Source organism: Caenorhabditis briggsae (genome assembly GCF_000004555.2).
Source record: "Caenorhabditis briggsae complete genome, chrI, whole genome shotgun sequence".
Taxonomy (NCBI): Eukaryota; Metazoa; Nematoda; class Chromadorea; order Rhabditida; family Rhabditidae; genus Caenorhabditis; species Caenorhabditis briggsae.
Genome location: NC_013489.2, coordinates 11309053 through 11324891, shown reverse-complemented (window position 1 = coordinate 11324891; position 15839 = coordinate 11309053). Strand labels below are relative to the sequence as shown.

General features: G+C 33.6%; 1 protein-coding gene across 1 annotated transcript; it reads left to right on the top strand.

Annotated features, from left to right (window-relative positions):
• Positions 1-6901: 6901 nt before the first annotated feature.
• Cbr-grh-1 lies at positions 6902-14329 on the top strand (the record flags this gene model as incomplete). Its single annotated transcript, XM_045241259.1, has 8 exons — positions 6902-7467; positions 8924-9086; positions 9137-9349; positions 10108-10263; positions 10342-10399; positions 10824-11054; positions 11582-11700; positions 14147-14329. 8 exons carry the CDS (start codon positions 6902-6904, stop codon positions 14327-14329), a joined length of 1689 nt encoding a protein of 562 aa, XP_045093776.1.
• Between the last annotated feature and the right edge of the window lie 1510 nt (positions 14330-15839).

Sequence of the window (15839 nt, the reverse complement as noted above, 5' to 3'; positions counted from 1 at the left end):
CGGCCCGGAATTTTACAAGTATGGTTTTCATAATTTCTCTCAGATTTTCGTACGTTTTCGTTATTTTTTTCTGATTTTCATTAATTATCAGCTGAATTTGCTTATTCTGTAGAAAATACAGCCAAAGATGGGCCAAAGTAAATTATTTTTTTCTACTTTATAATGCAATTTACCTGATAATTTCTGCGAATCAGACAAAAATGAGCGAAAATCAAATTAATAGCCAGATACTGTATTATAGGTGTATATTACTGTATTATATTACTGTATTATGTATATTACTGTCGTACTGTATTATAGGTGCACATATTCGACAAAAAATCGCTTATTCGCTGCAGGACCGACGATGCGCCTTTAAATGAAATTTCAGCCACAATGTTCATCATTTCCCGGACAAGAATAATAGAGATAATAAAGGAAACTGAACCAGAAAAATTAAACATTATTGAAAAAAAATTCCAGTTTCAGAATTTCGATATCAAGTTTTTACGTTTCTAGCTCATCAATGCTTTGAACAATTTTCAATTTCAGAAAAAGCAACACTTTTCACTACGATAGACATTTACTACAATTGTCAATAGTTTTGTAATTTGTTGGTTTATCAAATTTGGACATTTCAGCTTATCATTCTGAAAAAAATTTCCGGTTTCAGAATTTCCATATCAGGTTTTTTATATTTTTGGCTCAATGATCCGGATATGATCCCATTTGCTTTTTTCTGAAAAATTTTCTGCTTCACTTTGAAAATATAAGCTTCAAATGGCAAATCAGTTTATTAGAAAAATAAATTCACAAAAGAACAAAAACCCAAAAAAAAAAAGATGATTCAATTGCAGCTTTAGCAGTTCACATAATTCTGAAAAAAAGCAAATTCAATAACCCAATTAATAGCATCAATTAACAAGAGAAAAAACGGGAACAAATGAAATAAAGAGTCTAGGAGGTCAATCGATTTGCCCAAACTTTCAACTGTTCGGGAACAGGTTTCGGGTCCTCCTCCCCTATTATTTTGCCCTTTTCATTTCAATCGAAAAAGAAGACGTCCATTCGGAAGGGGTCATAAAGACACCGTCGAAACCGGTATTCAGGAGAAAGGGTGCCCATTTCGAATCTTTGTCCCTTTCCCCCTGTAACCTGGCTAACCATAGCCATGCAAAAAAGACGGATGATCCCGAGAAACCGGATTTCGGGAAGAGAACAATCCGATGAATCGGTGGGTTTGGCAGAGGAACAATCGGAGAAGGATTCGACAAAAAGCTTACAGATGGAGAGAGGAGATATTCTTTGTTTGGTCTACAGATTTCGCTTACTACCGTAAATGCTTTAACAGAAGACCCACTCTGTACGTTAACTTTGAGCTCAATTATATCCGTTCCTGTCAAAGATATTAAAAATTTAACACCTGATAAAATATTGGTGATATTCTGATATACATTTTGTCAGTTGACAATTTTTGAAATTCTTTTTGATAGTTGTGGTGGGTTCTATCAGAGAATATGACCGATTACATAGAATATTGGCTATTGAAACTGTAATAAAGTTTTTCATGCCAATGAAAAGGATCTCATAGTTCTAGAAAGTTCCAGAGATTTTGAAAGCACACAGTTTTTTAGACATGAACAAAAGATTAATTTTGGAGATTGAAATTCAGTGATGTTGGAAAAGATCTTCTGACCTACCGTATTTCTTAGACCAGCAAGTTCGAGCTCAATTATCTCGGTTCCTGTGAAAGATATTAAAAATTTTTCAACTGATAAATTGTCGATCATAATGTTACCAATATTTTATCAGTTGACACATTTTTGATATCATTCACAGGAAATGAAATAAATTGGCTCAAAGTTGACGGTTTTGGTGGGATTATATCAGGAAAATACATTCAAAAAGATGAATATCAACAGTTTCCAAATTTTTGACAATTCGAAATTTTCGGACTTTCGTACATTCTATAACTGGGAGATTAGACCTTGCGAGAACTGACACTACGTATTATGAAAAACTGATGAAAACTTTTTGAAACAGTTAAATTTCTTTTAAATTCAAAAATAGATTTCCATTTCTGAAGTATTTATGAAAATCGGAATACCTTTGGAGTGAAGATAAAGCTTCAATGCGTAGTCTATGTCAAATTTGAAATACCCGTTTTCCAGGAAAAACCTTCCAAAAAAGTGTCTAAAAATACCTATTTGCTCTAATAGAACCATATGTACACTTTGAGCTCAATTATCTCGGCTACTATGTAAGATATCAAAAATCTGTCAACTGATAAAATATTGCTGAGTTTATGATAAATAATTTATCAGTTGACAACTTTTTCATATCTTTCAAAGGGGCCGAGATAATCAACCTCATTGTTAAAAGTTAGAAAGTCCTTTCTATTACAGGTTAATGTAAAATTTGAAAGTATTTTTTTCCCAAAAAAAAACCGTTCAAAGGTGGGGGACATGAGAAAAATAACGTTCTCAAAATTCAGTTTAAATATGCCTCACGAGGAGATGAACTCATGACAGTCAGATCAGGGGTACAGCGCCGCTATCGACTGGCAAGCTGGCAAGAGACTCTTGCCACGCTGGCAGGAGAGGAGCGCGCGCCCGGTGATAAATATAAGGGTGAGGACGACCGCTGTACGCATAGTGACATTAAGCGTTACGGTAGAATGCATACTCTAGCTCCAAAAATCCTCCGAAAAATCTCCTGTCCCCCCCCCTTTAAATGCATTTTGAAATGTGCAAAAAAGAGTTTTAAAATCATTATAATTTCTAAAAAAAAAACATTTTTTGAAACATAAAAGCTCAGTTCGACAGTTCACCTGGATTTGAAACTGAAAATTTTTCAAAAACCTAGAACAATCTAAAAGTTGGTCATCATGCTTACTACACATAACTACAGTAATCCTCATCCCTGATCCTTTATTCTCTCTCAACATCGTCATCATCATCATCACGACCATCCTCATGACCATCCCCCCCCCCACTCAATTCATCATCATCATTCATCTAGCAGCTACAGTAACCCTAGATGAAGCTTATCAGTCAATTCATCACCCCTCCTTAGATGAAGCTAAAGAAGGAAGAAGGAGGTGATAAGAAGAGATAAGGAAGAATACAAAGAAAACGGAAAAGAAGAGGATAAGAAGATCATAAAAAGAGAGGAAGAATATCAATTGATAAGAGAAGGGAAGAGATGGCCTAATTTGAAGGGGGATATATCGTAAGATACATTTTAGACATCTTTGTCACACTATCCCCATCTCTCCGTCTCTACACGAAGAGGGAGGTGGGCGGAGCCAGACGAATCGGTGGGAAGTTTGATGGGCGGGGCTTCGGCAGCGCGGCGGACGAAATTTCGTCTCGCACGGGAAGAAAAAGAGAGAAGAGGAGCCGGTTTTCAATGTTTGCCTGTAGCCTGCTGGCAGTGTCTTTCTCTTTTCCTCCAGCTGACGGGAGGGGCTACTCCCCCTTTTCTGGGGCGGGTTTCCAGGAGAAGGGAGAACCGGATACTGTTGGCTGGCTAGAGTGATCTACCCGCTTCTCGCGCGGGCGCACACCGGTTCTTGTCCATCCAGTCTCTGCCTGGTCGAAGAAGAAGCTGGACCATCTCTCGAGAGAGAGAGGACAAGACTTCTCCGGTTTTTTGGGACCCCATCGCGGGTCCTGTTTTCGGGCGGCTGTTTCTAGTTTTCGAGTTTCCAGTTCCCTTCTCTCTTTTTTTGACCCCTTCCTCTTGTCTCTTCCTATCTACTACCCCCCAAACAGGTTGCTTTACCTGTCCATCCTTGTCTTGAAATCTGAAAGAAAAGAAAATATAATTTATGAGAAAGGAAGAAGAAATATTGAGATTTGGTTGGAATATAGAAAAAAAGAAAAGAAGGATGACTGAAAATGAGTTAAAGGGGTGAAGGGAAGTTTTTAGAAGGTTCTAGAAGCTTCTACTGGATGGTCATGTAGGCCTAAATTCATAATGCTTTGTCCATTAGCTTGGGAATTGTTCCAATTTTTTGAAAATCATAAATTTCTGGATTCTTACTTCGTTTTGTAATTTCTCGAATTTTTATTACTGGATTATTGAACCTTTTAAAATTATTCAATTTTGCTGGAATTTTGTGATTCTGGATTTCTCAAAGTTCTAATTTTTCTATAGACTTATACTTTTCAAATTTCCTTATTTTTAAGTATAACAGCTTCCTATAACTCAATGAACTTTAAAATTCCAGAACTTTCTAAAATCCTTTTCTTAAATTTTTGAATTTTCCGTATTCCTGATTCCTGAAATTTAACTTTCCGGTTATTCTTCTTTCATCCTTTCAAACTAAATAAACATTTGAAATTCCTAAAACTTCCCTAAAATTCCAGCTGTATGTTCCCATGCTAATTTTATTAATTCAACTTCATACCTCTAGGCTATTACAAATTTCTTGAAACTGTAAACGTTTTTTTTTCAATTTTTTTCATCCGATCCGATTGAAATACTTCGGAAACATTTCGCAACGTCAGCGAAACCAAAAATAGATGTTTGACACTATTATTTTCGAAATCGATTTTTTTCTATTTACGGTCACTCATAAGATTTTGAATTCTCGTCAGATTTTTCGAAATAACTTTTCCTGACTAAAGAGCTATCTGAACATGTCTCCAAGTTGCCATTCATGACTTATATCATTAGAAAGCCCGTGAAATTTCCTTTCTAAACATGTTTACGGTTTTTTTGAAACTGCCGTGAGCTTCGAGAAATTCGGTTTGAAGAAAATCAGTTTGGTACTCATTGAGAAAATTATACTGTTTCGGAATCTACATTTTCAGAAGCAGTTTGTTATTAATAAGTTTGTACGGTTCTACTTGTTGTCTAAGTAAAAATATGTTGTCTTTCACTTCTTTTAGATTTTTTACCGTTTCATATCTTACGGTAAACTTTCAGTAAGAAGCGTACATATTTTTTCTTTTAAGTCCATATATCTCGATTTCTGTGAAAGATATCAACAGCTTGTCAACTGATAAAATATTCCTGATAATATCAATATTATTATGATGAACGTTTTGTTAGTTGACCACTTGTTGATATCTCTATTAGGAACCCGGATATTTGAGCTCGAAGTATAAGCCAATGTGGCATTCTATCAGAAAGTTTGCTCATTTATACCGTCAACTCTAAACCTATATAATTCAGTTCCTGTAAGAAATATCAAAAAGGGGTCAACTAACAAAGTGTTTATCATTATATCAGTGATATTTTATCAGTTGACACATTTGTTGTACCTTTCCCAGGAACCGAGATAAATTGTCTCAAAGTTTTTCTGTGTTTCTGTGTTCTGTCACAGGCTTTACTGTTTTTTGGAAGCCTGAAAAGTGGTGATCTAATAGTAAGTGAAGTGATAGTAGCAACGCTCATATTAATGTATTCAAAACTAGCTAAAAATCGAAAATTTTATTAAAACTGAAAAAGTTTTTAATTGCCGTAAATTGTATATCGCTGGACTCGTACCTTAGCGTTTTGAATGACTTTTTTTCTATTCCAAAACTGTTTCTCAACTTCATACATTCTATAAATTTGTACCAATTTAGATCCCAATCTTTTGCCTCTGGAAGAAGTACTTTTACTTCTACCTCTTCTTTTCCCTCATAACTAATAATTGGGTTCATTGCACCTGGGAAGCATTTTCTTCTTCTTAATCGATCACATTCATTTTCTTATTCTTCTCCAGAGGACTTCATCTTCTGGAGAAGACGACGAAGTTTCACTTTCACCTTTTTCAATTCACCTTATTATTATTATTATGACATTGATCCTACTACCCCTCACATCCCTTTCTCCTCTATTATTATTGTATTGTCTTCTTCTTTTCCCCCCTATTCTCTTGAATTTTCAAAGTTTCTAATGACGTGGCGGAATTCAGAAGATTCCTTTTTTCTTCTTTTGTGACGTGGTTCTGGGCCATCAGAATGGGACAAAAACAACCAGGTCACACTCTCTTTTCTTTATTCTCTGTTAATGAAAATGAGGCAAACAACTGGTTTTTTGGAGATTCATAGATTTTAGGAGAATGGTACGTTCTCTTTAGTTTAGCGAGGGGGAATGGACTGTAATTAAACAAAAGAAGAAAATTCAGGGACCGAGAATTTTCGAAATTTGCAGCATTACCAAATGTAATGAGTTAAACACCGTAAAACCTGTAATAGAGCCCCTCCCCCGGCTAACCTTTATCTTTGAGCCAATTTATCTCGGTTCCTGTAAAAGATATGAAAAAGTTGTCAACTGATAAAATGCTTATCATGTTATCACAAATATTTTATCAATTGACCAATTTTTATTATGATTTATGGGGTCTGAGATAATTGAGCTTCAAAGTGTGCCGGTTGCAACCCCGTAGCTCAGCCGGGAGCTTTTACTTTGAGCTCAATTTATTTCGGTTCTTGTTAAGGATATGGAAAAGTTGTCAACTGATAAATTGTTTACCATAATGATGCAAACGTTTCATCAGTTGACAGATTTTTTATATTTTTCACAAGAACCGAGATATGAGGGTTCAAAGTTGACAATGATTTAAAAGCCTGACAAGGTGATTTGAACAACCTATTGATAAATTTGAAAATTTCAAAAACTTAAAAATTTAGTGAAACTGTAAAAAATTTCGGTTGTCAACAATTGTAGATTTCGAACATTTTTTTTTCATTTCTGACGGTATTTTCTCTGTTTCCAAACTTCCACTTTGGCTTTTCTGCTCTATTAGATCATTCTCTGTTTATCTTGATTTTGTTGAAACTCTTCTCCTAATTTTTTTCTTCTCTGATTCGAAACCTCGCCTTAAATCCCTTATTTTCCTTTTCTTTAATTCGAAAAACCCTGAAATATTCCAGACAAAAAAAGTGGGAAACAAAATCAATCAAATCTATATCTTCTAATAAAAATGTCTCAATTCCAATTGGAACAGACATCCGTTATCAAGACGGCACCTCCTGGAGGCCGTCAATTGGAATTTCCCAAAAATGAGCCATTGGATATAACGTCTTCAAATATTCAAGATTTAACGAAAATGCAAACATTGGATGGTTATTATCAAGCATCGATTCCAGTCCAATCATATCATCGAATGTATGAAACCTCTTATACAACACCTCAACTGATATCTTCCCAAACTGCTCCCAATTTTTATTACACGAATGTTTTATCAAATAACATCCAGCAACCACAAGATTGGGGACGCCAGATGGATACATCAGTTTCTTATCAAAATGTTGCTTATCAGAGAAGTTCGACGAGTCAACAATATCAACAAATATCTGAAAATGAGCGAATTGTATTCAAAGGAACTGATATGCCGTCCCCCGTTGATTCTGGGATTGGACAGGATATTAGTTTGTTGGCGAATCCGAAAGAAGAGTTTTTCACGAGTTCCGATGGGAGTAATATGTTGGAAAGGAGTAGTGAAAGGACGTTGAGTCATAGAGATTCTCCACTTATTATTCCGAAAATGTGAGTTTTTTTTTGTTTTGGAAAAATTCTGATTTGTGGGGAACTGCCGTAAAACCTGTAATAGAAGAATCTCCAGCCCGTCAAGTTTGAACTCATATATCTCGATTCCTGTGCAAGATATCAAAAAAGTATGAACTGATAAAATGTTCGTGATAGTATGATAAACTATTTATTAGTAAACAAATTTTTAATATCTTTAACAGGAAGCAAGATAAATTCGCTCAAAGTTAAAAGTTAGCGGCATCTTAATTTTTTAAATTAGAAAGATTGAATTCGGGAATTCTCGGGTTTCGCTTATTCAAAAAGCAATTAAATTCTCATTGCACCAGAAAAAAAATTTAAATTCTGTTTCACAAAAAAAGTAAATCTTCCAAAATACTTGTGGATGTTGATGTGACGGCTGTCTTTTCTTTTTTCTTTGTGATACAAGACATTTCAGAAAATTTGTTATTTTTTAGTTATTTGATTTGTTTCCAAAAATGTTATGTTTCGCTGAAAATTAAGAATATGTGATTTTTTAGTTTCTCGGTTCACCAAATTTCACATGCCTTGGAAAGTAAAAAAGTAGTTCAAAAATTTTGCTAATGAAAATGTTTCAATGGGATTGTACTACTGTGAAACCTGTAACAGAAGGGCACCCACACTGACTAGTATGAGCTCAATTATCCCAATTTCTATTAGATATATCAAAAATGTGACAACTTCTAAAACGTTCATCATAATATCAGAAGTGTTTTATCAGTTGACCAATTTTTGACATTTTGCGCAGGAATAGATATAATTGAGTTCAAACTTGAGGACTCTTCTTTTACTTCGTGTTGTAGCTACTGTAATTTCTTACATTTTCAATATTTCTGTTTCAAAAATCTAATTTCAGTTAAAAATTATTTTTAATTCTAATCAGCTTTGGTTTAGATGAAAGTACTGAAAATCAATTTCTAAATAAAATTACACTTTCAAAAACCCTTATTGCTTCTCTGCAACTTCAATTTTCGCTAGCATCTTAAAAACACCGGCCACATGAATTTTCCAACGAAGAATCCAGCCGCCATTCCGGATGGCCATTATCCCCATTTTTTGCCACCGAACCTTATAATTTTTATGACGTAGTGGCAAATTGGATATACACCCCCAAACTATTACCACCCAATTACATAAAAACTTTCCCCTCGAACTTTTTTATATGTCTATTAAAAAGAGATATTAAACTTTCACTAAGAGATCATGAAAGTTTAATGGTTAGCTACTGTAAACTTAGAGCCAATATATCTTGCTTCTTGTCAAAGATACAAAAAAGTTGTCAACTAATAAAGTGTTTATTATAAAATCACAAACATTTTATCAGTTGACCCATTTTTGATATATTGCACAAGAACAGAGATATATGGGCTCAAAGTTGGAAGGTTAGAAAGTTGATGAGAAAATTCGAATTTAATAATATTTTAAATTTTTTCAGTCACAACAATTTGGGATTTCAATACGTCCTAGAAGCTCCAATTTCAACATCAGTACGTCGGGATGATGATCGAATGACATATGTGAATAAGGGACAGTTCTATACAGTATCCTTGGATTATATTCCGGATATTAGCAAATGTTTGAAGAGTCAGACAGTGAAGGTAAGTATTTGTAATTTGGCGGGAAAAATATTAAAAATCAAAATTTTCAGAGTCAACTGATGGTCGTGTTTCGAGAAGACAAAACGTATGAAGAGGAGATCAAAACGTGGCAATCATGGCATGCTCGTCAGCACGTCTCCAAGCAGAGAATTCTGGAAGTTGATAGCAAAAATAGTTCGGGAATGATTGGACAAATCGAGGAGATTGGAAATAATGCAGTTCAGTTTTATTGGAATCCGTCGGATCAGAGTGGGGGAGTCAAGGTATGTTTTAAGTTTTGAATTTCGAAAAAATCTACTGTTTCAAAAAAGTGTCTTCAAAAGTTAATTGTGGCTTATGATAATTGACCCGTACCAACAACCGGAAATTTCGAGTTTTTCATGGTTTTTTTTGAAAAAAAATTATGAAATTTTCAAATTTTCATAATTTTTGAAAATTAAAAATGTTCTTCAAATTTTAAATTCAAAAAACTCCGATTCACAAAGTTTATAAATCAAGCTTTGAATTTTTGTATTCTGTTCATTGTAGATGTGTTGTATTCTGTTCATGTACCAGTGATATTTGTGAATTTTCGAAAATCTAAGAATTCAAAAATTTAGAAATTCGAAACTTCAAATTTTCGAAATTTCGGAATTCTTTAAAAATAAAAGAATTCGAAGTTCTTCAAAATTTAAAAACATAAAACTTTTTCAGTTTCAAAAATCTGAAAAATAAAAAATTGTAAAGTTTTGTATTATGATTATAATATTTGCATAATTTGAACTTTTGAGATCGAGAAAATTGGGTTTCATCTTTTTTTTTAAGTAGCTGAAATTTTTAATTTTTGTGCTGAAAATACAAAAGAAACATTGAGAAAACCCTCAAAAAATCAAGTTAAAATCCCTAGCTGTCTGTGTCTCTTGCCCCGTCCACACTCTCTGACGCTATCTAACGCGGACGGAGCTGAAGAGACGCCGACAACGAGACGTTCTAACTTTCTGCACCCTCTTCTTTCCCCACAATATTTCCCCCAATTTTTCAGATTTCCATTGCCGTCCAATGTCTCTCCACAGATTTTTCAACACAAAAAGGTGTAAAGGGTCTTCCGCTGCACGTACAAATCGATACTTATGACGGGGACAATGACAAAACCCCATTCCACAGGGGTTACTGTCAAATTAAGGTTTTCTGTGATAAAGTGAGTTTTTTTCCCGAAATTTTGAGATTTTCGAAAAAAAATTTCAAAAAGATAATTCTAAATTTTGCATAAAATTAGGGCGCTGAGCGAAAACTTCGCGACGAAGACAAACGAGCGGCGAAACGAAAAGTTCAAGGTACAGTAATCCTTCCTTCTCTATCTTTCTATATGTTCTCTTTTTATACACATTGTGTCGTATACTGTAGTTTCAGTCAATTTTCTAACAGAGTATCTCAAAAAGTCCGTGTTTGTTTTTCTTCGTCGTGTCGTTTTCTTGTCAGTGTCCTACCGTAATCCTTACCGTAATCTTCATGTGTCCACGTGTCTTTTTATAGGGAGCTAATCGAAAAATGTTGCACGAAAACCGGCGAGACGAGAAGCGAAGGTTGCAAGGTAATCTATTTGATATCTAACCTTATATGTGAAAGTTTGCTCTACTGGACTTAGTCCAGTGAAGCACACTTACTCCATGTTTCATGTAACTTACTTCATGTTTCATGTCCTAACGCTTTCTACCGTAATCCTTCAAGTCCATCTTTAAACATTTTCAGAAATTTCAGAGTTCCAATCAGCAGGAGCGTTATCAGGTGGCGGTCGAAAGAAATCCGATGGAGAATATCATGAGCAATGTGAACGAAGTGAATTCTATCATATGAGAGAGTTAGATAAGCCAGCTGCACTTTTCATTGCTCCTGAAGAATTCGATAATCGATATGTGGATAGTACGAGTCTGAGTTTTGATATGTCTGAAATCGAACCGATTGCAAAGAGGCCCAGGACTTCAGAGAGGAGTGAGTTTTATTATGGAATTGTATTAGAGCGTAATTGCTCATTAGTGTCAAGTTTAATGATTTTAGTTTGCGCAAATGCGCTCTAGTTATCGTTCAATAGTCTGAAAATGCAAAAAGAAACGAATGACGCAAAAACGCTCCACGTGACTTTGTTGCAAATTCGCTCTACCGGGTTAGTTCAGTAGAGCGTATTTGCATCATTAGTATGAACTTCTTTACTAATTTTGAAAAATATGTCTGTGCAAGTGCGCTCTACTAAATCCCATTGCTCGGCGGTCTAAAATGCAAGAGAACCAATTTATGAAGCAAATGCGCCCCATAGGACTCTCCGAATCGTAATAGTAGGCTTTTTGTTGCAAATACGCTCCACTGTTCTAGTCAACTAGAGCTCTATTGAACTAGTTACTGTACAACTACTCCAGTATAGTGCAGAATACATAGTTCGGTAGAGCGAATTTTCTCGAAACCTGTCAGAATTGCGAATGTGCTCTATTCCGAATAAAATGTAATCAATTCTCATTTTTCAGTAATGCTCTACGTCCGAAAACGGGACGAACAAATCTACCAACCCCTCCATGTCGTACCCTCATCACTTGCCGGCTTAGCGCTAGCGATCGCTAACAAGTTTGGAGCCGACCCGGATAAGGTTTGTTATTTTGATTTCTTTAGGAAGCATGGATTGAACATTAAAAATTTTTCTTAAAATTTCAAATAGTGCTGAAACTGCAAACTTTTCTGAAACTTTTTTTTGTTTCATGCATTTCATATATTGAGCTTTATTTCCAATTAACCTAATGGAACAAGGTGCGTTCGCCAAATTTTTGATTCCCAAACTTTCTGTTTTCCCAGACGCCTTGTGTGCACTTTTGACCACCCAAAGAGTTTTAAATATTGGTTTAGTGGTTTATTTCGGGTGCTCTTCTCCTCTTCAAAAACCTCAAAAAGTGCATTTCTCTCATCATTCTTATTAGAGATCAAGATACGCAGACACATAGAATGAGGTCAATGAATCGGAGTTCTTTTTGCTCGGCGAGCACATACCGTGAGGTCACTCAAAATGCTAAGAATAGGTCGTCTCCTCCGTTGTGTGTGTGTTTTTGGTGTCAGGGCGAACATTTTTCAATGACCCCACTCTTTTTCTCTGGCGTCTCTCGCCGATCGGCGTACTAATTTTGGGTCTCTCGTCTCTTGGTTTTTCCGAAATTTGAGTATATTTTCTTTGAGAGAAAAGAAAAAAGAGACGAGAATAGAAATTGGATGGAGAGAAAATAGAACAGTTCTTAGCAAGATGGAAAAAGCTTTGTTTTGTGTACATAAATGGGATTAGGAGGGAGAGGAAAAAAAAAGAGAGATCATTGGGAAAATTGAGGGATCGGAACATTTTTTTTTGATGGCTCATGATTAGAAAAATGATAGGAATAAATTTAGTGGAAAACGTGTTTGAAAAACGATCTGTTTCAAAATTTGCATGAATCGTTACTGAAAATTTACTTTAAAAATTATAAAAGTTCTGAAACTGTAATATTTTTGTCGACACCAAATTTTCAGAGGCTTGCTTTTATATCGTTAATTTTTTGTAATAAAATGTAATAAACTTTTTTGAGATGAGGTCAAACCTTTCAAGTTTTCAAATCTTTAAACTCAATTTGAAGACAGAGAACTTTTTTCTTTCAGAACCATTTTTCTAGCCTAGAAATTTCGATCACAATTTTTGAAAACAAAAATCTGAGAAAATGTTCTTTGTAACTTTAAATTTTTCAAAGAATATGATTTTTGAGAATTCATTATTGGCAGAAGAGAATTGATTTTCAAAAATTTGGAAAACATTCACAATAGTTCTGAAACTGTAATTCTTGTTTCGTTGATAGTTAATTTTGTGTTTTTCAATGCGAAAAATATTGCTGGAACATTTCTAATTTTCATAGAATATGGTTTTTGAGAAAGAGATGACAGAGAATACTGAATCAAAGAAATGTATGAGTTTTACAAAAGATCGGAAGCCGAAAAATTAGTGACAGCTAATTTTCTAATTTTTGCTTTCAGTTGTTAATTTTTGAACATTTCATACCAAAATTGCATTATTTTCTGATGAAAAGCCATCATTTTTGTTTCATTTTTAACGACGATGGAAATTATTGAAATCAAACTTTTCAAGTTTTCCAAAAATTTAAATGCAATTGTTGAAACACAATTATTTTCAGAAGCTCTTGCCTAGAAATTCGAAAAAAAGCAAAATTTTTAAAAATTTTTGCATGAAAAGTTTCAATTTGCCAAAGAATATGATTTTTCGACATGGATCACAGAAGAACTGAATTTCAAACGATTGTTATGAAATTTACAAAAGTTCTGAAACTGAAACTTTTTGGACAGCTAATTTTCTAAATTTTGCTTTCATTTGTTAATTTTTTGAACATTTTATAGTGGAATTGCATTATTTTGTAATGCAAAGTCACTAATTTTAAATCGTTTTCAACGATGTTCTACACCTATTAAAAAAGTGAAAATCAAACTTTTCATGTTTCCAAATTTTAAATGCAGTTTTTGAAACAGAACTTTTTTCAGAATCAATTTTTCTTTCCTAGAGCTTTCAAACTTCGATCATGAATTCTGAAAACATAAATCTGAAAAAAAAATGTTTTTTGAACATTTTTAACTTTCCGAAGAATATGTTTTTTGGGGATAAACTGGAAGGGAGAGAACACTGAGAACTAAAAGTACTGAACATTTACAAATGTTCTGAAAAACTGTAATTTTTTCTTTGACAACTGATTTTCAGTATTTTTCAGTGCAAAAAATGTTGATAGCATTTCGAATTTTTCCGAGAATTGGACAAAGCGAGAACTTGACAAAGCGCAGGAAGGGAAGAATTGAATTCAAAACAATTTAAAAAAGAAATTCACAAAAGTTCTGAAACCGAAATTTTTTGTATTAAATTGTTTAAAACTTTCTAGTAAAATTGCAATATTTTTTGATCGAAAACAAGCAATTTTGATGGTTCATTTTCAACAAAGTTAAAGCAATAGAAACTTAATTACTTTAATGAAAATATGAAGATGTCTCAAAAACCAAGATCTATATTTTCCAATTTCCAGATGTCCGGTGTCTACAAGCGTTGCGCGAAAGGGATAACCGTAAAAGTGGATGACGAAATGCTCCGTTTGTATTGCAACGAGGACACCTTCATAATCGACGTGGAACATGCTTCAGATGGTTCAACAGCTGCCACGTTGATCGAAGTGGCACCCACGAATCAGAATGCGTATTCGAATTCATAACCTTTTTAGGTTTCTTCCCTTCTTTTTAATTCCATTAGTTTCTCTCCTACTTCCTCACATTCAGTCTTTCACTTCATTTTGATCTCTTTCGCTTTCTCATTTATCATCTACAGTAATCTTCCTCCCCCTCCCTAGCCGTTTCTAGCCTATTCTTCCCACGTCTTCTTAAAATCTCCACGTTTTTCTCTTTTCTCCACAATCCCCTCAACTTTCCGAAGTACATCTTCCGATTACCTCCCGATTTTAATTATTTTTTTTGTTTCTCTCAAAAATAGAAAACTTTGTAAAAATTAATAAAACTTCCTCTTCAATAGTATTCAGCACGAGTTACCATAATGAAATCTTTCAAAAACATAAATGTGATAGATTTTTGTGATTTCCCAACATTTTAAACTCCCATTTCTTCCCCAAAAATCCCCCTAAAAATACCTCGCATTTTTCCCATTCAATTTCTGATTTTTCTTTTTATTATCTCCTAAATTTCCAATTCCACCCCAGTTCACTTTTTTCTCTTTTTCGGCTTTTCTGTACTATATTCTGAAAAACTGGACAAAAAATTGAAAATTTTCAATAAAAATTGAAATAATTTAGATCAAACAACAGGAAGAAAGAATCAAATTTCAAAGTTTTCAGAACATGTTTCTGAAAAATCTGAAACAGAAAAAAAAATAAAATGAAAATTGAATTTCAGAATTTCGAGAAATCTTAAGTTAGCTTTTTTTCAAGTCGGAACACTATGAAATTTGTAAAAACATATTGAATTATAATTTTGAAAGTTTTACAATTTCAGTATTTAGATTTAAAACAGTTGGATTTTTTCAAAATCACTTTCAATGTTTAAAAAATTTAAACTTGAATTTTCAAATAAAGGAATTTCTGTCAAAATATTTTGAAGTTTTAATAGACAGTTACTTCGAAAATTTGATTTTTTTTAAATATCTAAGGTTTCGAATTTAATATCTAAGGTTTCGAATTTTCGAAAAATTGTAAAAACTCAAAGCTTTAAACTTTGAAAAAATTTGCGGTTTCAGAATTAAGTTAAAAACATTGAATTCTAAAAATTGTAGTTTACATGATTTAGTGAATTCAAAACCTTGAAATTTGTTCTTTAAAAAATTAATTTTTGTCGAAATTTAAAATTCAAAAAGTAACTAATTTTTTCTAAATTTTTGTGATTCCGAAATGCTTAAAATCAGGTCATTTTTCAAGTCGGTGTACACTCTGAAATTTAAAAAAAAATTACGATTTCTGAATTTTGTTTTAAAACAGTTGAATTTTTCGAAATCGCTCTCAATCTGAATGTTTTCCGAAAACGTAAAACTTTGATTTCTCTAAAACAGAATTATTTTTTCACAATTCAAAAAAAAATTTTCTTGAAGTATAAGAAAAATGTTTACAAATAAAAATGCCAAGAAACTTCAAAAAGCAATGAAAACCTCTCAAACTACAGCATGTCCTCTGATAGGATTAATATTCAAACAAAAAGCTTTCGGATTTTGTGAAAACTTTG